A 24,632-nucleotide genomic window follows, 5' to 3' on the forward strand; every position below is an offset into this window, starting at 1 on the left:
AATAAAATCAATAAAGATTAAGAGGACAATAAATTTCCAAATCATATATATGATAATGGTATTCTATCACTAAGGACTTACAGAAGAGTAACAGAAACCACCTCCTTCCTTCAAATACCTAAGTTCCATGACCTCCACAATGTTATTATCTCAGTCAATTGCCTAGAAACATTCAAAGCCCAGTTAGTGACAGAAGTAAGGTTTCAATCCAAGGTTCCTAAATCAGGGACAAGTTCCATAGACTGGTGGTTCCCAACACTTGCTGCAGTTTAGAATCCTCTACAGAGTTAAAAAGAACAGATTCCTGGCCCTCCATCCACACTGATTAAATCAGACTTAAGAAATGCTGCTGAAGATTACAATTTGTTTTAAAAATTCCCAGTGGATACTAATTTTCAGCCAGGGCTGAGAACCACTGGCCTAGACTGGTTGAAAATCTTATATATCTTGACAATTATCATAAAAGGCAATCTTTTAAGATCAACTTAAGCTATACAGAATGGATGAAACTTATCCTCTAATTTACTGACTTGGGCCTATATGCCAACAATTAGTCTTGAATTTACAAAGCTGCTATCTTCTCTTCTGGGATGGGGCATTATTAAGAAACTCATGACAGTAATTCACTTACACTCCTCTTTACTTGGTGAAGTTACATTCAGTTCTGTCGGAAGCGGCTGCTGGCTGGGACTAAGAGTTGGCGTGGTTATAGAGGTATTGTTGTTGTCACTGGTGGTCTCTTCAGAAAACAAATCTGATTGGCTGTTACTTGTACTTGGAGTGGAATCATCGTCTGGTTGTTTCTTTTGAAAATCTGGAAAAAAAAGGTAAGAAAACCAATTTAATTAAGGCATTCATAATCTCCTTGGGTATCAGAACAAAATGAAAGTTAGCAGAAAGATAAATGTGATAGCAGCAATAATAAAGACTAATTTGGATGATTAAAAAAATGAAAGTGCCCTGACCAGTGTGGTTCATGTAAACTGGCTGGAGTGTCATCTTGTACACCAAGTGATGGTGGGTTTGATTCCTGGTCAGGGCACTTACTGGGGTTGCAGGTTTGATCTCCAATGGGGGTGCATGCGAAAGGCAACCAATGTCTCTCCCCGTCCCCCCCTTTCTCTCTCCACCCCACCCATTCCTCTCTCTAAAGTCAAATTAAAAAATGGAAGTAAAATACTGGTCAAAAACATTTAAAATTGATAGAGGATAACTACAATGAAAGCTTTCTAAGGTCCTCACATTGTTTAGAAGAATGCTGATTTTAATGTAAGACTTTGCAAAGCAAAATGCATATTAAAATTTTAGGGATAATTAATAGAAAGAAAAAGAAATATAGAAAAGTTGCTCAAACAAACAGAAGACAGATAAAAAGAGAAAAAAACTGCAGAAAACAAAGCAGGGTAAATAGAAAACACATAATAAAATAGTAGAAATAAGTACAGACATACTAGTAATGGTAATAAATGTAGACAGACTAAACTTAGCAGTCAAAAGAAAGTTCAGACTGAATAAACAAAGTCTTGTTCCTTGCAGTTTACAAGAGACATACTAAAAACATAAATATGAGGATATAGAAAATTTAAGTCTATAAAAATATACCCACAAATACACAATTAAAAAGCCAGTAATAGCTCGAATATTGCCAGAAAACAGACTTTAAGGCAAAAAGCATTATTAGAGATAAAGAGGATCATCATATAATAGTAACAAAAGAATTTTTTACCAGGAAAATAAAAACAATTCTGAAACTGTATGTACCTAATAACAAAGCCTCAAGAGCGAAAATGATTGTATTTACAGAAAACTGGCAAATTTACTAACATAATAGAAAAATTTTAATATACTTGTCTCAGACAGAATAACTAGTAAAATTCATTAAGATTAATAAGCATAGCCGAGGCCGGTTTGGCTCAGTGGATAGAGCGTCGGCCTGCGGACAGGAGGGTGCCGGGTTCGATTCCGGTCAAGGGCATGTGCCTGGGTTGCGGGCACATCCCCAGTGGGAGATGTGCAGGAGGCAGCTGATCGATGTTTCTCTCTCATCGACATTTCTGGCTCTCTATCTGTCTCCCTTCCTCTCTGTGAAAAATCAATAAAATATATTTTTTAAAAAAGATTAATAAGCATATAGAGACTAAGGATAAAGTAGGTTTATAGTTGTTTATATGAAAAATATAATAATGAATAATATAAGAATCAACTGTTTTGCATACAACTGCAAATCTACTTTTGCCCTGTATAGGCTCATGCACCCTACAATTAGATAATGAATTTTTAAAAAACACATGAAGAATATTTATAAAAACTAACTAAAACCTGGCTAAACATGATCATACATATTAGGCCATAAAGCAAAAGTTTCAACAGATGCCAAAGAGTTAGTATGATACAGACATGATTAGCTAGCTGATCACAGAACCAATTAAGTTAAAAATCATAATAAAATTCTATATGAAAAAATTTAAAAATACATTTTAAGCTCATGGTTTAAATCAGAAATTAAACAGTACTTATAATAAAATGATAATAAAATTACTACTTATCAATATCCAGTAACGATAAAGATGCACATACATTACCTGTACCACAATCATTTCATTCCTAAATATATCCCTGAGAGAAACTCCACACACACGTACATCTTAATTTTATATTGTCCATAACAGTAAAAAGTCAGATATAACCTGAAGGTCTATATATTGCAATGTAATGAGATAATAGAATAATGTACATAGTGAGAAAAAGTAACTATTGCCAAATTCATCAACATGAATCTCGAAATCATAACATTGACCAAAAAAATGCAAGGCACTAAATAATATAGTAAGATTGTACTTACATACATCTTAAAAAATAGGGAAAACTCAATATATTGTTTAGGAATATGTATGTTTAACCACTAAAAAATATTAACACAATTCAGGATAGTGGTTACCTCTTAGGTTGAGGAAGGGAGATATGAAGATGAGAGGTTACAAAAATATTCAAAATTATAGGAATTCCACTGACAGAGAATGGATTAAAATGATATATTCAAGCATATAATGGAATGTTCTATGACAGTTAAAATAAGTGAATAAAGCTACAAATATAACAGAAAAATCTAAAAAAAACAATTCAGAGAGAAAAGCAACCCACAGAAGAATATATAGTATAATAATATTTATATAATAAATTTAAATATGTGAAATACCATTTATTATTTATGAACACATAATTAAAATACAAAAACACACATGGAAATGACACACCAAATTCAAGATAGTCGTTATTGGGGGAGGGAAAAGGAGATTTCAAATCTAGCTGTACTTTTTTATTTCTTAAAGCTGATGATAGGTTAAAATTATTATGTATGTTATGTATATGTTTCATTTTAAAAATCTACCTGGGGGCGGGTGTGGGGTGGAGGGGGTCAATGGGCAAAAAAGGAACATTTGTAATATTTTCGACAATAAAGATAAATTTTTAAAAATCTGATGCTAGACTATGAAGTACAGATTATATTTTACTATGTCAATTCAGAGAAGGATAGAAGATCCTGGCAACTCCACATTGCTTTATCATTTGAACCACAGAGAAGCTGCTATTATGCTGTATAACCTTATCAGAACCACTGTTTTGAGATATATGTTACCATGAGGCTAGGCACTAAGTGAAATGTTTTAGGTATATAATACATTTACTTTAATCCTAGAGACGAGGCTAACAAGGGAGGTATAGTTAACACCACTTTACTGATGAAGAAATTGAGGCTCAGAAAGTTTAGGTCATTTGTTCCAAGTTACAAGTTAGTAAATAGTAGGATCAGGATTTAAATGTAGCTCCATCTGACACCAAAACACATGGTATTCAATCACAGGATGTAGGAATGGTGAACACTAGACTGGCCAGGAAAAGGCTCCACATCAAGACCCTACCCAGTTATAGCAGCAAAGATGAGTGCAATGGAAAAATCACTACCCTGCTGTGCCCATCACTGTTCTCAAGTCTTACTGCTTCTTTTCTATGTATGTATTTCTTTTAGCCAGTCTTATTCTTTAGTGTTTTGACATTTTTAAATGTCTTATTATCTCAATGTTATTTATACAACACTTTGGAGGGAAGATACTATATAAATGAAGTAAAAATACTGCAATAATGATGCTTTTTTAATGTCATGTCATCTTATTAGTTCTGCTATGTCAATAATCACTGTGTCCCTCCAATAACTACCTCTCTACCATTTAACTGGAAATGCTATAAGGCCCTAAAAGAACTGAAACTGAGTAATCATTGTACCGTCTAGCACAAGCCCCAGTCCTCTATGATGTTAATGATGTTTTTATTTAAAGACACTGTTACTGGCCCCACCCACATAATCTCCAGTCCAGTCCATGCGTGCCATGCTCCTGGATGCTAGGGTGCTTTTCTTTAAGTTTTCTTTTGTAAATCTGCAGTTGACACAATATACCTTCTATTTTTAGTTGTTATTGTTGCTAATGCTTACCCGAGGATATCTGTTTCCACTGATTTTTACAGAGTGGGAAGGAGGCAGGGAGGGAGGAAAGAGAGCGAGAGCGAGAGACAGAGAGAGACATTGATGTGAGAAAGACACATTGATTGGCTGCCTCCTGCACATGCCCCAACCTGGGCTGGGGATCGAACCTGCAATCTGGGTATTGCCCCTGACTGGGAATGGAACTCAGGATCCTTTGGTGCATGGGCTGATGCTCTAACCACTGACCAGGGCACACTGTACCTACTTTTAACCCATCCTCCTGCTTTTCTGCACCCCCACGGGGCAATGGTGTGAAAAAATCATCAAGCAAAAAGTCTTCATTACAAACCAAACTGGCTGCACACAAGAGAACTAGTATAAACTCTATACATTCTCTACTTCAATTCAATAAAGAACCTAAGAATCATAAATTTTTACAAGGAGAACTTTAAATATCCATCTCAATCCTCTCCCTACATAGAGTGAAAGAAAGTTAATGCCAACTCACCAGAAATCCAGAATTAAGCCTCAGAGTTTTCTAACTCTTAAGCTAAATTAGCAGCCTGTACAATAGAAGAGCTTTAGAGTTTAATCTGGATTCAAATCCTGACCACTATTTACTGGGCATATGGCTAAAAGCAAATTGTTTAATCTTTTGGGGTCTTGTATGTAAAATGAAGGAAGAGAGAGTTAATTCTACCTCTCAGAATAATATCAACTAAATAAGATAATGTACTTATGTAATGTATCTAGCACATGAATACTCAACAAATATCATTAAAAATAAAAAGTATTTTAAAATAAAAAATAAAAGGTATTTTCCTAGTTTAAAGAAAGGGCATGGAGTTATCTCTTCCATTTAGCCCTGATGTTTACATTACATTGCAGTTCTTACTCTCTTGTTCCTTTTCTTTCTGAATCAGTCAGCATCCAACTTCTGACATAAAGTTCCCAGAAGTCTAGAATAGCAGATTTACACTGAGTGGCCAGATTATTATGACCACCTGACGTTTGTAGGCAAATTAGCTATAATTTCATGCAGAAGTTGCTAGAGGGCCAGACCATTATAAATAGGGAAGCAGGTTGTTTCCCACGACAGAAGTGATTTTTTTCTGAAGATATGGGTAAACAACATGATTTAATAGCCTTTGAACATGGGATTTATTTGAACGTGAGTGAACGTGGGATATATTTGAACATCAGTGGCCAGATTATGATGACCACCCCCTCAGTACTTCGTTGGGCCACCTTTTGCCTTCAATGCTGCGGCGATTCTTCTTGGCATTGACTCCACGAGATGTTAAAGGTGATGCGAGGAATCTGACACCATGCCTGATGAATAGCACTGTCCAGTTCTGTGAGATTTGAGCTTGTGGAACCAGCTGCCTGATGGCTTTTAACTTCGTCCCACAAATGCTCAATTGGATTGAGATCTGGTGATTGTGGGGACGACCTAAGCAAAGTCAAGTCTCCCTCATGTTCTTGAAACCACTCCTGCACAATACGAGCACCGTGGCATGGCGCATTGTCTTGTTGGAAGAAGCCATCTCCATTGGGATACGCCATCAACATGATAGGATGAACTTGATCAGCAACGATACTTAGGTATGTTGTGCTATTCAGACGTTGTTCCACACGAATTAAAGGGCCCAAATCATGCCAGGAAAACATGCCCCAAACCATAACACTGCTCCCACCAGCTTGAAGGGTTGTACTCATGCATATGGGGTGCATGCTTTCATGCTGTTTCCACCGAATTCTCACTCTGCCATCTGCATGATGCAACTGGAAACGTGATTAATCAGACCATATGACTGTTTTCCAGTGCTCAAGTGTCCAATCCTTGTGTTCCTGTGAGAACTGGAGATGTTTTATCTTGGTAACTGCAGACAGCAAAGGTGTTCAAACAGGCCTTCAGCTTCCATATCCTGTACGATGCAGTGTATGGCTAATTTACCTACAAACATCAGGTGGTCATAATAATCTGGCCACTCACGTTCAAATATATCCCATGTTCAAAGGCTGTTAAATCGCGTTGTTTACCCATATTTTCAGAAAAAAATCACTCCTACTGTTGTGGTAAACAACATGCTTCCCTATTTATAATGGTCTGGCCCTCTAGTAACTTCAGTGAGAAATTATAGCTAATTTGCCTACAAATGTCAGGTGGTCATAATAATCTGGCCACTCAGTGTATATCACATGTTAAAAAAAAAAAGAAAGGAAAAGAAAAGAAAAAGAAACAACATGGCAAGCAAACAGACTGCCTCTCACCATTCTACTCAAGAAAGCAGTGGGGGAAAGGTCCAGAAGTATTGCTTCATTTGACCCAGACACAGTGAAGGCTTTTTCAACTGGGTTTTGTATAAGCGGGAAAACTAGAAATCTCCGCACTTATTATCTACTTTTGTAAATTGGTAAGAGTTAATGGTATATCCACAGATGTAAACTTGTTCTTGAAAAATAAAGCTTTTCCAAGTTAAACGGCTATGTGTGAAACCTGAGTAAAAATCTTTGAACTGCAGTTCAAAAGAAACCCATATCTCGGGAGCTTACCTTATTATCAATTAAGGGAAAAAATAATTTCTCAAGAAAGGTACTCTTGGAACCTGAAGTATACAGAAATGGGATGTTTTCACAAGACAGAGAAACTGACCTAAGGGTGCCAACTGAACCAAAATGGCCAGTGAAGTCACTGGACATATTTTTCTCCATTTTTAGAATTATTTTTCTCATAGGTCAATCTTCTTACTACAAAGTGTACCTCAAAAGACTGGGAGCACTGAAAATACACCTCACCTGCTCTGCTGACAAGCCCATTCACCTGGCCAGTCTCACTGGGACTATACTTTACCTAGTCATTACTCAAAACTCACCTCTCGTATGGATATGCCCCAACTGTTGACCTCCCAAATATACTACACAGATTTGGCAAGATGCTTATTAGTTCACCTGCCAAAATTCCCACTCCACTTCCAGATTATAACAATAACCATGTCTTTTTTAATGATTTCTTCGAGGGAGAAAAACACAAAAGTGATTTGAAAAAGGTTTCACTGAATTTCCTTTCTTTGAAAATAAATGGTCTTTTAAAAAAAAAATCCTCTTCAGTATGCTAGTTTCTGTTCTGAGCAATACCTATATGAAGATTTTTTTCTTTGTCACATAAAGAATGGTGTGATCACTAATAGGTACATAGTATGTCCATTTATAATATAACAAACTAATTCACTATTGTTTTCTTTTTATTGTATAATTTTCCACTATTATAAACAATCTTTTATCAAACTCCATCAGGTCATACTGCTAGAAGTAGATCACTTGGATAAGGGAGGATGCACATTTTTAAAGCTTTTGGTACATATTGTCAATTTCTCTTGACACCAACCCTGTGCTTTCCCACAGCCCAACACTTACTATGGTATATAAGAATCATCTATTTGTCAGTTTCCCACATTAGATAGGCCCAGGAAAAAAAAAAGACTGCTCAATAAATGTTATCTGCATCTAAAGGCAAAATATTTTCCTGTAGAAAACCTATCACTGGATTACATTTAAAATTATTTATCAATTGTTATTTTAAACCTTTCACAAATTACTTTGTATGCCTTTAGGGACACTCCTACCATCATCTGGGTTAGCATATCTAAAAGATGAACTGCTCAGTACCTGTGAATTTGTTTTCATAATCGTAAGTAGAGACAAGAAATTCAACTGCATTTGTTCTAACTCATTCATTACGTCTATTTGGTCACTAATACAGCTTCTATATTATTATTATAGACACTAAAGTTGGGTATAAAGAAAATCAAATTGGAGGTGAAATAGGAACTACCTGTTAAGTTCCTACAATGAGCAAGGCACTCTGCCAGAGGTCTTACATTCATTTTCTCATTTAATTCTCAAAATAAGCTGGGCAGTAGATGTCATCCTCACATTTCAGCAGAGGACAGTGGAGCATGGCAAACTTGGGGAAACCTGCCTCATCCTAACCAGTGTTGGAGCTAGGGTTTGAGACCTAGGTTTATGTGACTATAATGTCCACACTCTTCCCACTGTGGCATGCAGCACTGAAGCAACCACCACCCAACTTGCCAAAATACCAGCACAATAGCTGAAAGTTTACAGGGTCCATTTTTCTACTTACCACATTCCCAGTCTCAAAACCCCACCGAAATTTATTTCACAGATTATAATTCATGTTCTCACTGGAAGCACTAATTTGGTTTTTGACACCATAAAAAGCTGCATGTTTCAAGTACCCAATTAAAGTAAAATGGAAATGTCACAAATAAGAATTCAATTCTAATATTTGCAGAGTTTGGGTCTTGCAGGGCACTATATTAAGGCTTCTTTTAATTGAATAGGGTTTTTTCTCCTCTTGTTCACCCCTTCTCCCAATTATGTCCATAATAGGTTACAGACTAATTCATAAGTACATTTCTAGGTTTTTAAAATTACGTATTCCCACCCCAATCACACACCTTGGATATCTTATTTTTAAAAACTACAAAGCCATTAGCAGTAGCCAGCCAATTCATAAACCAGAGTTTTAGCCATCTAATTAAAATTTTAATAAAATTCTAGTAGTTGGATGTTAACCTGAGTTAATAACCTCAGCAAAAACAAACTGGTTTAAATAAGAATTAGCAAGAACCAAAGGAATAGCTACATTGAAACTAAAATGCAATGGCCTTGGATGCTAGTTTATAGAGAAACTGTTATCTACTCAATGTGACTAGGTTCATTTAAATGTCCTTTTGTAACCAATCTTCGGGCTTCTTTAAAAACAAAAACAAAAAGACTACTGTTTTGACGAGTGGCATGCCAGGGTATGTGGACCTGCAGCCCCATCCCGGAATGCCCAATCGAATGCCCCTGCACAACTGGCCCCACCACCTTAACATGGTGCAACTGGCCCTGCCACTGTGACCCAGATTTCCCAGACAAACGGACCTGGCATTCAGACCCGTTTGACCTTACCTAGTGCCCCTGGCAGATCGGCCCTGCCAACTTGTGACTGGCCCCATAACCATGACCTGACACCCCCAGAATCACAGACCTGCCTCCATGACCAGGCACACCTGACCCAGCGCCACCAGAAGATCAGACTTACCGCTGTAACTCAGCTCGCCTCACCTGTGCCCCAGACTACCATGCAAGTAGAGATGGAAAAAAAAGGGGGGGAGGGGGAGTAGAAATACTTATATCTGACAAACCAGGCTTTAAAATGAAAGCCATTACAAGATACAATGAAGGCCACTTCATAATACTAAAGAGATCAGTATAATAAGAGGATATATGCACCCAATATAGGAGCAACCAAACATATAAAAAAGACTTCTGGAAGACTTAAAGGGAGAGATCAACAGCAATACAATCATAGTAGGGGACTTTAACACCCTACTGACATCACTTGATAGATCTTCTAGACCAGCCGTGGGCAAACTGAGGCCCGTTTGAAATGAATAAAACTATTGGAAAATAACTCTCTATCCCTCTCCCTTCCTCTCTGTAAAAAATCAATAAAAATGTATTTAAAAAAAAAAAGTTTGCCCACCCCTGTTCTAGACAAAAAAATCAACAAGGAAACAGTGAGCGGCCTTAAACAACCCACTAGATTAAATGCATTTAGTTGACATTTACAGAACATTTCACCCCAAAGCTGACAAATATACATTTTTCTCAAGTGAATGTGGGATATTCTCAAAGACAGACTATATGTTGGGGCACAAACTATCTACAAATTCAAGAGGACTGAAATCAAATCAAGCATATTCTTGGATCACAATCACATGAAACTAGAAACCAATTACCATAAAAACACCCCAAATCATTCAAACACATGGAGGAAGGCTAAAGAACATTTTATTAAACAAAGAATGCGTTGCCAATGAAATCAAGGAAAACATTAAGAAAACCTCATGAAAATGAACATACAACAACCCAAAATCTCTGGGACACAGCAAAAGCAGCCCTGACAGGGAAGTTCAAAGCACTACAGGCTTACCTCAAAAAACAAGAAAAATTTCTAATAAACTAACTAACCCTACAACTTAAAGAATTAGAAAGAGAAAAACAAGAAAAGCCCAGAGTAAATTAAAGGAAATAATAAAGATCAGAACAGAAATAAATGACTGAGAGACTAAAAAAATATATATACAAAAGATCAATGAAACCAAGAGCTGGTTCTTTAAAAAGATAAACAATATTGATGAACCTTTAGCCAGACTCATCAAGAAACAAAAAGAGGAGACCCAAATAAATAAAAGCAGAAAGAAGTGAAGTAATTACTGATACCACAGAAATACAAAGGATTGTAAGAAAATACTATATTTCTGCAACTACATATATGCCAACAAGCTGGACAACCTGGACAAAACAGACAATTTCCTAGAGAAATACTATTTTCCAAAACTGAATCAGTAAGAATTAAAAAAAAAAACCTGAATCAGATGATAACAACTGACGAAACTGAACCAGTAATTAAAAAAAAAACTCCTAACAAACAAACAACCAAACAAAAAATAAAATAGCCATAGCTGGTTTGGCTCAGTGGATAGAGCGTCGGCCTGCGGACTCAAGGGTCCCAGGTTCGATTCCAGTCAAGGGCATGTACCTGGGTTGCGGGCACATCCCCAATAGGGAGTTTGCAAGAGGTAGCTGAATCGATGTTTCTAACTCTCTATCCCTCTCCCTTCCTCTCTGTAAAAAAATCAATAAAATATATTTTAAAAAATAATAATAAAAAATAAAGGCACATGCCTGGGTTGTGGGCTCAATCCCCAGTAGGGAACATGCAGGAGGTACCCGCTTGATCTTTCTCTCTCACATTGATGTTTCTCTCTTTTCTCTCCCTTCTCTCTCTTCCTCTCTCTCTCTCTCTCCCTCTCCCTCTCCCCCCTCTCGATTTCTTTCTAAAAAGCAATAAAAATATACATTTTTTCAAAATCTGGCTACCCCTGGGGGAAAAAATCAGATTGTCTTTACTGATCTCAGAATACACTGTTTTGATACCGATCAATACTTTCAGACAAGTTTAAAATATACATATTTCACATACCACATATACATTTAAGTATACACACATACATATCCTATTAGTGACAAATGACTTCTGTTCTATGTTCCCTAACTATGCCCATAAATCTCTCAGGGGTTGGCATCAAAATTCTCCGTTAGAGTCTGAAGTCAGAAGTCTGTGAATCCTCTCAGACTCCACATTCTCCCTCCCTTAATTCTACGTCTCAAAAGTCACTAAGTCTAGTCATTTACAACTCCTAAATATTTCTTGAATTCACTCACTTCTCCAATACACTCTAGCCTAAGTCAACATCATACTGAAGATTCTTTCAAAATCATCTTAATTTACTTATTTGCATATTATCATCTCTTGGCCCACTCTAATCCATTCTCCACAAAGCAATCAGAGTAATATAAAAAAAATTCTGATAAAGTAATTTTTTTCTATAAACCCTAGAATGACCTCCCACTGGCTTTATAATCAGATCCAAAATCCTAAACATGGCTTAGAAATTAGAAGTCTCCCCAAGAACAGGCTTCTGGCTATCGCCTCTGTCTCACCTTAATTCACTGCTCTTCCTCTCCCTCCTTCTACTTCAGTCATTTTGGGATTCTTCTGATTTTTCAAATATCCATGTTCTTTCTCAACCTGGAATATTGTCATTGTGGCATGTGGGAAACTATTTTTCTTCATCCTGCTATTCACCCTAGTAATTCCTACTCATCTTTGAACTGGTTTCCTCAGTGAGGCCCTTAAAGATTATCCATAGAAGGCACTCAATATTTATTGAATGCTTGAATGAATATCTTATTCATTGTATGCCCTAGCCCCTAGCAAAATGCCTATCATATAACACACAGTATAGATTTGTTGAATTTAACTTAATACTGGTGAGCATATTAAGTTTAAAAGTATTAGTTCTCTGAGACATCAATAGACTTTAAATTGTTATAACATTTATTTATAGGAAGCAAGAATGCTTCTTACATACAATAGATTAAGCAGTCCTGTCAGTAAGCAGATGTTTGGATTTTACAAAGTATTCCTGCACAAAACTTTCTTCCTTATTACTTACCAAAGGTAACTGGTCTGAAAGACCTCAAAAGTCTAAGATCTCTCAAGTCCTGTTTGCTTAGATTCAAACAGGCTTCTGGCTATCTCTTCTGTCTCACCTTAAACCACTGCTGCAAACTTGTTTTGAGAATAGGAATAACGTTACATTAGCTCCCAAAAGCAGGTCTTCAAATGCTTCTCACAAAATGTCAAGAACAGAATGAATATATAAAGCTGATAAAGCTTACAAATAAAACTCATCAGTAATTAAGCATATTTTATAATCAGGTTTATAATGAAATTATATAGTCTCTAGATTTCTTTGCACCTTTAGTGCCTACTGCTCGGAAGTGTGAACTAGTAAAAAAGTTCTTTGGAACTTGTTCCTTATACAGCATTTATTGTGCAGACTATACAGTTTTCCCAGTAGTAGTGTCCCATATTCATTTATAGGGAATAAATTACCATGTTAACATCACCGCCAATATCTAAAAATCCATTAGTAATACAATAATTGCACAAGAGATACATTTACCTCATTCCAGGCTAACCACAAAACGTGTCAAGTGTTTTAAAAAAACTGAAAACACAGGGTTTTCTGAATATTGTGACATTGAATTCAGTTTCAATAAAAATGAACATCTGAAATGATGAGTGTGTTATACATACACATTCTACACATACAGCTTAACCATTAAAATTACCAATAGGGCTTGGCATATAGCAGAAATACTAGGCAACACTGACAAAATCAAATAGGCAAATCAGAACCTAAAAACAAAACAAACACCTCTGACCTATATGTTTATAGCTGATCACTGGTACCATTTAAAGCAGCGGTCGCCAACCGGTGGTCCACAGACCACTGGTGGTCCGTGAGGTCTGAAAGGTTGGCACCGCTGATTTAAAGACCTCCCCTCAAGCCATTAGTCCCTGCTGCCATTCATGAATCATTCCAATGGCATGGCTGTGGCATGAATGTTAATTGCGAGAGGCTGGGCTTGGAAGAATTTTATCAGTTCAGACCTAAGGTTTTAAATGTCCTAAAAAGACTTCATTGACAACAGAACAGAGAATTTGAAAAAAGTTGGGAATTAGAAAACAAATCAGGGTACCCCCCTTTTTGTAAATCCTTGATTGTTTTTATAATTGTATCCACAGTTTTAGTATCACCAGCCCTTTGTTTCACAGTGAAGAAATAACAGGAGCAGAGCCAAAACAAAAACACCTCCTATTGGCACCTTTCTTTTTGGGAAGTGGGAGGGGAGTAGTGTTTGTGCCCCTGAAACCCTTGCAACTTGGTCCTCTTTTGTCCTTGCTTCCCTCCATCTATGAGGGTAACTCATGCCTATAATAAGCTATTCCCATCCCCCTCTTACTTCATTTCCACTAACTTCTCAGCCTCATCATCTCATCTCAGGGTGTCTCGTACACCAATCTTCAGTCCTCTTGCATTTAAGTGCTACTGTCAAACTGACCATATCTTTCTTTCTTTTTTTCCAGTTGAATTTTCAGGAAATTCAACTCTGGGTGGTGGTTGAGATATACTTTTCTTTAAGATAAAACTTGAAAACTGTTCAGCACAAATAAATATTTCCCAAACAATGCAATACAGTATATTTTAAGACTGTCAACCTCTTTCGCTAAGAGTAACAGACCACACACTGGTTTAAACTCTTAAGAGAAATTTTTTTAAAGAATGAAGTAATGGGTGCCCTGGCCAGGTAGCTCTCGGTTAGAGTGCGGTACTAATACGCCAAGGTTGTGAGTTTGATCTCTGATCAGGGCACATACAAGAATCAACCAGCAAATAAGTGGAACAATAAATTGATCTCTCTCTCTCTCTCTCTCTCTCTCTCTCTCTCTCTCTCATCAGTAAAATAAAATAAAGGATGGAGTAATGGGTTTACTAACATTTATTATGCCTATTAAAGCATATCAGAGAAGACCATGATTTTCACAAGTGCAAAGATGAGGGCCACAGGACTAATTTGTATCCAGTGAATCCAAGATAGCAAAACAATATGACATATGATTCACAATCCCCAAAAGATATCTGTATAATAGTAGAAAGGATAGTGTTCTTTCTGAAGAACACTATGAATAGTTATTTTTAAAAGCTACAGCTTAATATAAGGGAAAACTTGCTCTTTACATAAAGACAAATCAACCAAAAACCAAAGGAATTTCTCCACTTGTGAGAAAAGCTCACATATAGTTATCTGCATAGCCTCTGCATAATATGGTGTTTAGGAGTGTAAATTCAGACTGAGTTCAAATCCTAGCTCAACCTCTTATCCATGTGACTTCCCTTACTTCATTTTCTCCTTCTCTGAAATGGGAATAATCATATTTCATAAGGTTATTGTGAGAATTATGTTAGAAAATACATGTTAAAGTGTCAGAAGACTGCCTGGCAATATTAACTATGATTTTTATTATTCCCCTTCTTGCCTCCTTGAACACAATTTAAAAATTTGCACCCTAGCCAGTTTGGCTCAGTAGATAGTTGGTCTATGGCAGGGGTTCTCAAACTTTTTAAACAGGGAGCCAGTTCACTGTCCCTCAGACCGTTGGAGGGCTGGACTATAGTTAAAAAAAAAACAACTATGAACAAATTCCTATGCACACTGCACATATCTTATTTTGAAGTAAAAAAACAAAACAGGAACAAATACAATATTTGTATTTGCATGTGGCTCGCAGGCCGTAGTTTGAGGACCCCTGGTCTATGGACTGAAGGGTCCCAGGTTCGATTCCAGTCAAGGGCACATGCTCGGGTTGCGGGATCCATCACCAGTAGCGGCCTGCATGAGTTGCTGATCAATGATTCTCTATCATCATTGATGTTGCTATCTCTCTCTCCCTCTTCCTTCCTCTCTGAAATCAATAAAAATATATATTTTTAAAATGTGCTAGCTTGAGACTATGACAATGAAAAATAATTTCTCTGGTGTCATTTATGTTTCATTAACCATATTCAGTAATAAGCCAATCCTGTGGTTACAAACTCAAAGGTTTTCAGGGACCAGGTAGATATAAATGTACAAGGTCAGATGGCCTAAAACATAGGGAGTTGTGATTACTGTGGCTAATTGGCAAGTGTGAACCTCACCTGGAGGCACATGATTTCAAACTTAACTAAAATTAAAACTTCCAAATACAACAGACTTGTGCCTGGCAAGCCAATAGCTTAAGATTCCTGACTTAAATATAGACAAAGTATTTACAACATAAAAATTTTGTTGATTGCATTATTAATTCCACATACTGGTAGAGAAACAATCAGATTAATGACAAATAGATATAAAGAACAAATCAGAAAGTAAGAAATGAACATAAAAAACTTTATCTACATCTAGCATCGATGTAGCATTCTTACACTAGTCAGCTTAGGCAATTTATGCTGCAATAACAAATGACCCTAAAATTTAGAGGCTTTACCACAATCGTTTGTTATTTTTGCTCACATCTTTATTTCAGTAATCCAGAATTAAAGATGAAAAAGATACGAAACTACATCAGATCCTTCTCGAAGAAGTTTCTGTTCATAAGTAGCATAAAAAAAAGCTTTTCATTCACATTTGATTTGTTAAAAGATGTCACACAACTGAGCCTAATGATGAGGACAGAGAAATACAATATCCCCACTGGAAGGGGAAGCAAATATGTGGGAACAATTATTAACTAGAGTTCATAACTTGTGTGCACAGAAAATTTTGCATACAGGAAACCGCATTCTATTGCACTTCACTTTATTGTGTTTTGCAGATATTGCATTTTTCACAAGCTGAAGGTTTGTGTCAAACCTGCATCTAGCAAGTTTATTTTTTCCAACAGCATTTGTTCACTTCGTGTCTGTCACATTTTGGTTAATTCTTACACTATTTCAAACCTTTCATTATTTAAGGTGATTGGTGATCTTTGATGTCACTATTGTTAGTTGTTTGGGGGTGTCCTTAGAAGTTAGTGAATTTAATTGATCAATGTTATTGGACTGCTCCACTAACAAACCATTCCTTCATCTCTCCCTCTCTCCTTAGGCCTCCCTACTCTCTAAGGCAGTGGTCGCCAACCGGCGGTCTGCGGACCGCTGGTGGTCCGTGAGCTCCGAAAGGTTGGCAACCACTGCTCTAAGGCACAGTAATATTAAAACTAGGACAATTAATAACCTTACAATGGCTACAGAGAAATTGTGTGTGAAAGAAAGATTCAATAGATGAGGCAAACATCATTGTAGTCTTATTTAAGAAATTGCCACAGCCACCTCAACCTTTAGCAACCAACACAGTGATCAGTTAGCAGCCACTGACATCAAGGCAAGACCACTTACCAACCAAATGATTATGATTGGCTGAAGGCTCAGATGATGGCTAATTTGTTGTTGTTGTTAATTCTCACCCAAGGATAATTTTGTTTGTTTGTTTTCTGTTAATCCTAAGATAAGGATATTCTTTCCATCTATTTTTAGAGAGAGTGGAAGGGAGGGAAGAAGCGGGAGAGAGAGAAACTAATGTGAGAGATACATCGATCAACTGCCTCCCGCACATGCCCGGACTGGGGCTGGGAATCAAACCTGCAACCCAAGTACATTCCCTTGACCAGGAATCGAACCCATGATGACCCTTCAGTATGTGGGCTGACGGTCTAAGCACTGAGAACACCGGCCAGGGCAATGGTTAGCATTTTTAGTAATAAAGTATTTAATTAAGATATGTCCTAGCTGGTTTGGTTCAGTGGATAGAGCGTCGGCCTGTGGACTGAAGGGTCCCAGGTTCGATTACGGCCAACGGCACATGACTGGGTTGTGGGCTCGATCCCCAGTGGGGGCATGCAGGAGGCAGCCAATCAATGATTCTCTCTCATCATTGATGTTTCTCTCTCTCCCTCTCCCTTCCTCTCTGAAATCAATATATATTTTTAAAAATTTAAAAAAGGTATGTACATAGTGTTTTAAGACATAATGCACACTTAGTAGACTACTATATAGTATAAACACAACTTTTCTATGCATTGGGAAACAAAAAAGCATGTGGCTCACATTACTGAAACATTTGCTTTACTGCAGTGTTCTGGAACAAAACCCACAATATCTCTGAGGTATGCCTGTATAATTCTGGGTTAACTTTATGAAACTATATGCAATACTGTGTATGCATACAGGCCCATTTTCTCCTTCTGAAAACAGAACTTAGATAACAAATCAGACTGGGCTTAAAAGAAGCCAGGTTTCTAACATATGGCCAATATTAGTGATTATATAATACAGCTGACCCTTGAATAACAGGTTCCTACTGCATAGGTTGACTTATACTGGCACATCAATTTTTTTTTCAACAAATACTATAAATGTATGTTTTCTTATGATTTTCTTAACTTCTCTAGCTTACTTTATTGTAAGAATATAGTATATAATACACTCAAGATACAAAATATATCTTAATTGACTTTATGTTATCAGTAAGGCTTCCAGGCAACAGTACTAGGGAAGTCAAAAGATACATACAGATTTTCAACTGCATAGGACAGCTATTTTCAACCGGTGTGCTATGGCAGGCACACTGGTGTGCCCCAAGCATTGTTTAAACATGCAATACCTGACTATTTAGTCAGGAGCACTGTCCTCTTTTCCCTTAAGATTTTCAAATAAAAAAAAGACAACAGCCAACAAAACAATAGCCATCTGGTGTGAATGAATCAAAGGTATACCTATTTTTTGTCACATCAGCAAAAAATATATTTTTTAGTGTATGGCAGAATTTTAGTAATTAGTTTGTGTGCTACGAGATGAAGAAGGGTGAAAATCATGGGCAAAGGGGATTGGCACCTCTTGCTCTGTAGTGTTCAACCATCAACTGTACTATATCAGAACAATAGTTCTAATTGTGATTTTCTAAACTGCTGATTAGTAGACTGTGTGGGCTGGGGAAATAATCTAAACTTTCTACCAGGCTACATTAAATTCTATTACTACCTGATGAAAATCTGAGTATATGAACTACAATAAAACTATATTAGGCTGAAGCTGGTTTATTGAAAATAAAATCTTATCTGAAAAAAACTATGATTTTTAGGCAATCACCCTGTTCTTTATAAACTACAAAATAGCCTGACCCTAATTCAAAATTTTGTGTTTTAAATTAACAAGGCCTTGCTATGTTTAGTTTATTTCTCTTAATGACTACAATTCAGGCTCACTTCTGATTCTCAAATGGACAAAGCCCACTAAGTCAATGCATTGAAGTATTTACAGCTCCCTATAACTGTGAACCACAGTGTCACAGTTAGACTCCCAACCAGGGCACATGCCTGGGTTGTGGGCTTGATCCCCATAGGGGGCATGCAGGAGACAGCCAATCAATGATTCTCATCATTGATGTTTCTCTCTCTCCCTCTCCCCTTCCTCTCTGAAATCAATAAAAAAATATATGTTTTTAAAAAGAATTATACAAGTTAATTCCTCCTTAATGTGTATTAGTACCAAACAAATTAAGTGATGCTGTTCTATGTAGGCACAACCCTAATTGTCCCTTACTCTTATTCTAGGTAGCCCAACAATAGGACTTGCAAATCAAACCCTTTATAACCTCTAATTTAGGCAATTAACTGGCTTTAAATTTTGCATTAGTCTGCGAGATTGTGCTTACCATTAATTCTAACAAATGAGAAAAAGGAAAATGAGATATATTTCAATTATCACACTTGTTACTCACCGTTCATAGATAATGCTCTTGGCTTCTAATGAGGGATGGTATAAAAAACAACCATGTGAAACATACTAGTATTTTGAAGGACTGTTATCGAGAGCATTGTTCACTACTCTTCTCACTCTCCACTTTAGAGCTCATAGGATATTGAACTTTAAATATTTGCATTTCCATTTTTGCTATGACTCCTACAAAGCACAGATTTCAATCTGCACTCTGTCTTTAAGAATTATACAAAAGCCAGGCCAGTGTGGCTCAGTGGTTGAGTGTCGACCTATGAATCAGAAGGTCACAGTTAGATTCCCAATTAGGGCACATGCCTGGGTTGTGGGCTTGATCCCCATAGGGGGCATGCAGGAGACAGCCAATCAATGATTCTCATCATTGATGTTTCTCTCTCTCTCCCTCTCCCCTTCCTCTCTGAAATAAAAAAATATATGTTTTTAAAAAGAATTATACAAAGAAGGGGAAGGGATTAGCTAAAGAACATATACGTAGAGTCCATCAACACAGACCATTGTGTGATGAAGGCCAAGAAAGGGGGAGGCAAGTCCTGGGTGGAGGTTAGCAAAGGGGGTGGGGATGTGGGACATCTGCAAGAGTATCAACAATAAAAAATGTAAAATGAAGTTGTTGTAAAAATAAATAATTAATTGAAATTAAGGTGCCCTAACCAGTTTGGCTCAGTGGATAGAGCGTCAGCCTGTGGACTCAAGGGTCCCAGGTTCGATTCAGGTCAAGGGCATGTACCTTGGTTGCGGGTCCATCCCCCGTGTGGAGGGGTGCAGAAGGCCGCCGATCGATGTTTCTTAAATAATAATAAAATTAAGGTAAAAATACTTATAATCTCATTTTTATGTGGGGATTTCATCAGCATTTGTAAATAACATATTTATGCCTTATAACTATGTTTAAGTGAAAGCTACTAATAAACCAAAAAGAAAAAAAATTGCTAGAAAATATATTAGGAATAAAATTCTATATGAAATGCATTAGAATTTCTGTATGAGGAGATCAGAGTTAATGAATGTGGTTTTGTTTGTTTTGTTTTCATTTTACCTTTCAGGGCAAAGAATGCACGCTAAAGAAATATCAACTAAATAGAATCAAATAAGCTATTAAGGCAAGACACATCAAGATCTGAAAATGTGAGAAGCTGAAAAGTAATGGTCAAACAAAAATGAACATAAGATGCTTAGGAAGTAAGGACCAACAATGTCAAAGCAGGACAATTTCCCTTGCAGTTCACACTTCAATTATTTCAGCACAAATCATACAAACCTAAAAGATCTGTTCTGAAAAGAAAGAGTAATTACTTTTGTACCTTCAAGTGTACTTTATCAAGAGCAAAAAAATCTCCCCAACACAACCAATCGCAAAGCTCCCATTTCATGAAAGTGGTTTGCCATTTCACTTGGTTCTAGATGTGAGTAACACTGTAGTGCAAACTCAAGGAAAACACTAGCATGTCAAGGAATGCTGAAGCACAATGCCAACTTCTGTTTTAATATTGTGTTTATCAATTTGATTGCTGTCAAATTCCATTCATCTTTATCCTAAAAAACTAAAACTGAGAGTGCCAAGGAAAACTACATTCTCTTCAGCCAAGTTCTTGCCTGGAATTAGTGAAAACCCAGAATGTGGGTACATTAGAAAATCTGCCACCCTACCACTTTTAGAGAATTATTTGTAAGGGTTTCAAAGAAACTAAACTATTACCTAAATGCTGGACATACATGCTCAGCCATATATCATCTTGGTTGCTTAGAAACCACGAAACATGGCCTGAATAAACAAAATTAGGGCAGCAGAAGGAGGAAACCCTTTGTTAAAAAGAGGTTCAGAGAAAAATGCCATGGCTATTATTATATTTGAAAATGAGACTGCAAAGTAAACAAACATAATGGAAGGTTTAGGATGTCACTTGTGAAGATATCTTCTCAAGCAAATCTTTTTGCTCTTGAGTTACATACTTCATCGCAGTTGTGGTTCAACAAGGAAAAGGACAACTCTAATGCATGTACAAAATTTCCATAACCCCATGCATCAAAGTGTCAAAAAACCACAAAGAAAGAAAAGCTGACCTATATTTGTGAACTCCAAAGGTCAATATGAAATCAACTTTACATTATGCTCAGGAGGTTTAAAAATTTAATTTCTACTCAATCTGACTATTTAATAGAACAAATCAGGTAAAAGGCAACCCATCAACAACCCTGTACATTTAACAGGAAATTTCAAAGCTGATTATGTTTAAAAATAACAAGAGAAGACCTACAAAGAATGCAGTGCCACTAATCACATATAGAAAATATTTACTTAGACTGATTTTATGGGATATCCATCACAATTTATATTTGGTTATATCTAAGCAAAATGTGATCTTTAATAATTAAATGAATTTAAATTTTAATTGTTAATCTGAACTTAATAAACTCCCTCTGAAATAAAACATAATGAAAAAGAATAAACTGCAAAAGCTTAAAGTAAGAATTTCTTAAGCAAGAATAGAATATCCTATTCTATTCTTTTTTAAGAGGAGAGGAGTAAAATGATTTTCAATGTTTCCAACCGTTACAGTCCTGTAGCCGTTAGGAAAACTACATTAGAAAACTGTAAGAAATATCATATAAAGTTCAAAAATTCTTGGGCATAGTCTGTCTTAGAGGCTTTTATGGTTCATTTGTTTGTGAGCTACAAATCCTGAGACTTACACAATGGTACTCATTTTCCTGGCTGTGTAGCGATCGAATGACAAAAAGGAAAAGACTCGCCACCCAAAAAGGGTGATGGCTCCTCCTGCATGTTCTAAAGGTCAGCAGAGGAACCTTGATGTCTCTGTGTTTAATAATAATGCTAAAGAACCAACGTGGTGGCGTAGGTAAATACCAGTACTCACCGCCTCCCACAACCACATCAAAATTACTGCTTAGATACAGAACAACCATCATTCAGAACCTCCTGAAGCTGGCTGCCTGGAAGCCATACAACTAAAGAAGTAAAGAAGAATGCATACAGAGACTGGTAGGAGAGGCGGAGGCACAGAAAGGGCTGATCTGACACCCAAGCATGGCCTATTTTTAAGCAGAGGGATATCTTGGCCTGGGAGGAGCAAGGGTCCCAGTCCCACACCAGACTCCCAGCCTAGGGTTCCATAGCTGGGAAGAGAAGCCCCTGATTTTGGCCTGTAAAAACAAGCGGGGATTGTGGCTGATTGACTCAAAGGTTACTGGAGACTCAAGTAGTTCCGCTTAAAGTGCCAGCACACAAACTTACACAGTCCCACTCCCTCTGAGCTCGAGCTGGAGCAGTGGCTTAGGGAAATCCAGAGGCATATGGGGAAAAACTGGATTGTTTGACATAGGAGCAAGAACTCAGGGGTGACTTTCTCCCAGACATGGTGCACTGTTCCTATGCTGAGACCTCCCCCATCACTGAGCTAACTGAGAGCCGTATCTGAATTTCCATAAGGCTGGCCCACACAGTTTTCCACACCCTGGTGATTCTCTGAGATCTCATCACATCCAATCTGCAGCCCCACCCAAGCTGTTTGCAGTGGCTTTTTCAAATGAAGGGCCTGTCCTGGCTCAGGCTTCAGACTTTACTAAAAATCTCTCAAACAATTAGCAGCTGGTATCAGCAAGACCTGGCACTAGCAGCAGCCTGCCTTGCTTCACAGCTTGGCCTTGCCTAGGCACTTCCAAGCCCAACACAAGTAGCAGCCATCTGCAGATTGCTCTGTAGCTCCTGCTGGCTGGCCCCAGAAAGTGGCTGACTTTTCACCTCCCTGGAGGCCCCAGAGCCAGTGCACCCGATGGAAGCTTCAGACCATACAAGATTACAATTCTACATGACCACAAGCAACACACTCAAAGGGCAGATTCAGTGAACACCAAAGCCCCACTTAAGCAAGTCCTGCTCCACAGGGGTACCTCCTGCACAGCAGCTCTTTGACTGTAGTCACAGCTGGTCCTCACAACCAATTGGCCTGGAGGTCAACTCTTCCCAGTGATGCCAACAGCAATCAAGGCTCAACTACAACAAGACTGTGCACACAGCCCACACAGGGACATGCCTTGCTCAGGTGACTGGGGAGACTGAGCCACAGGGCCCTAAATGACCTCTACTACACTTAGGCCACTCTACCAATTCCAGGAGACATAGCAACTCTACCTAATCTATAGAAACGAATACAGGGAAGCAGCCAAATTGTGGAGACAACGAAACATGTCATAAATAAAGGAACAGAAGAAATATCCAGAAAAAAAAACTAAATGAAATGGAAGCAAACAAAGTACTAGAGAAAGAGTTCAAAACAATAGTTATAAGAATGCTCAAGGATCTTAATGAGAGCTTCAAGGGACTTAGTGAGACTTTCAAGGATCTTAGTGAGAATTTCAAAGGCATGAAAAAGGACCAGTCAGAAATTAAGCATACACTAACTGAAATAAATAACTTACAGAGATTCAACAGTAGACGATTCTGAGAATCAAATCAACAATTTGGAATATGAGGAAGCAAAAAAAAAACACCCAATCAGAAGAGCAAAAATAAAAAAAGAATCCAAAAATATGAAGACAGTATGAGGAGTCTCTGGGACAACTTCAAGGGTGCCAACATTCCCATCATTCCAGAAGGAGAAGAGAGAGTACAAGATATTGAAAACCTATTTGAAGAAATAATGACAGAAAACTTCCCCTATCTGGTATAAGTCACAGACTTATAAACCCAGGAAGCACAGAGAATCCCCAAAAAGAGGAACCCAAAGAGCCCCAAGCCAAGACACACCATAATTAAATTGACAAGGGTTAAATACAAAGAGACAATCTTAAAAGCAGCAAGAGATAAGCAGTTAGTTACCTAAAAGAGCGCACCTATACAACTGTCAGCTGACTTCTCAACAGAAACTTTGCAGGTGAGAATGGAGTGACTAAATAGATACTTTTCGAAAGAAGACAGAAGGAAGGCCAAGAGACATATGAAAACATGTCAAAGTCACTAATCATCTGAGAGATGCAAATCAAAACGACAATGAGGTACCATCACACACCTGTCAGAAGGCTATCATCAACAAATCAACAAATGACAAGTGCTGGCTAGGATACAGAGAAAAAGGAACTCTCATGCACTGCTGGTGGGAATGCAGACTGGTGCAGCCACTGTGGAGAACAGTATGGAGTTTCCTTAAAAAACTAAAAATAGAACTCCCATTTCACTCCATAATCCACTTCTAGGAATATATCCCAGGAAACTAGAAATACCCATCAGAAAGGATATATGCACCCCTGTGGTCATAACAGCACAATTCACCATAGCTAAGATTTGGAAACAGCCTAAGTGCCCATCAGCAGATGAGTGGATTAAAAAA

General features: G+C 37.5%; 1 protein-coding gene across 1 annotated transcript in view; it reads right to left on the reverse strand.

Annotated features, from left to right (window-relative positions):
- Positions 1–24,632, reverse strand: part of ZFAND3 (zinc finger, AN1-type domain 3) — a 254,518-nt gene that overhangs the window by 96,779 nt on the left and 133,107 nt on the right. The window contains exon 2 of the mRNA XM_015571879.1: positions 632–814. Within this exon, the coding sequence (XP_015427365.1) occupies positions 632–814 (183 nt within the window). The remainder of the gene's footprint in view (positions 1–631; positions 815–24,632) is intronic.

Source organism: Myotis davidii, unplaced genomic scaffold (assembly GCF_000327345.1).
Source record: "Myotis davidii unplaced genomic scaffold, ASM32734v1 scaffold289, whole genome shotgun sequence".
Taxonomy (NCBI): Eukaryota; Metazoa; Chordata; class Mammalia; order Chiroptera; family Vespertilionidae; genus Myotis; species Myotis davidii.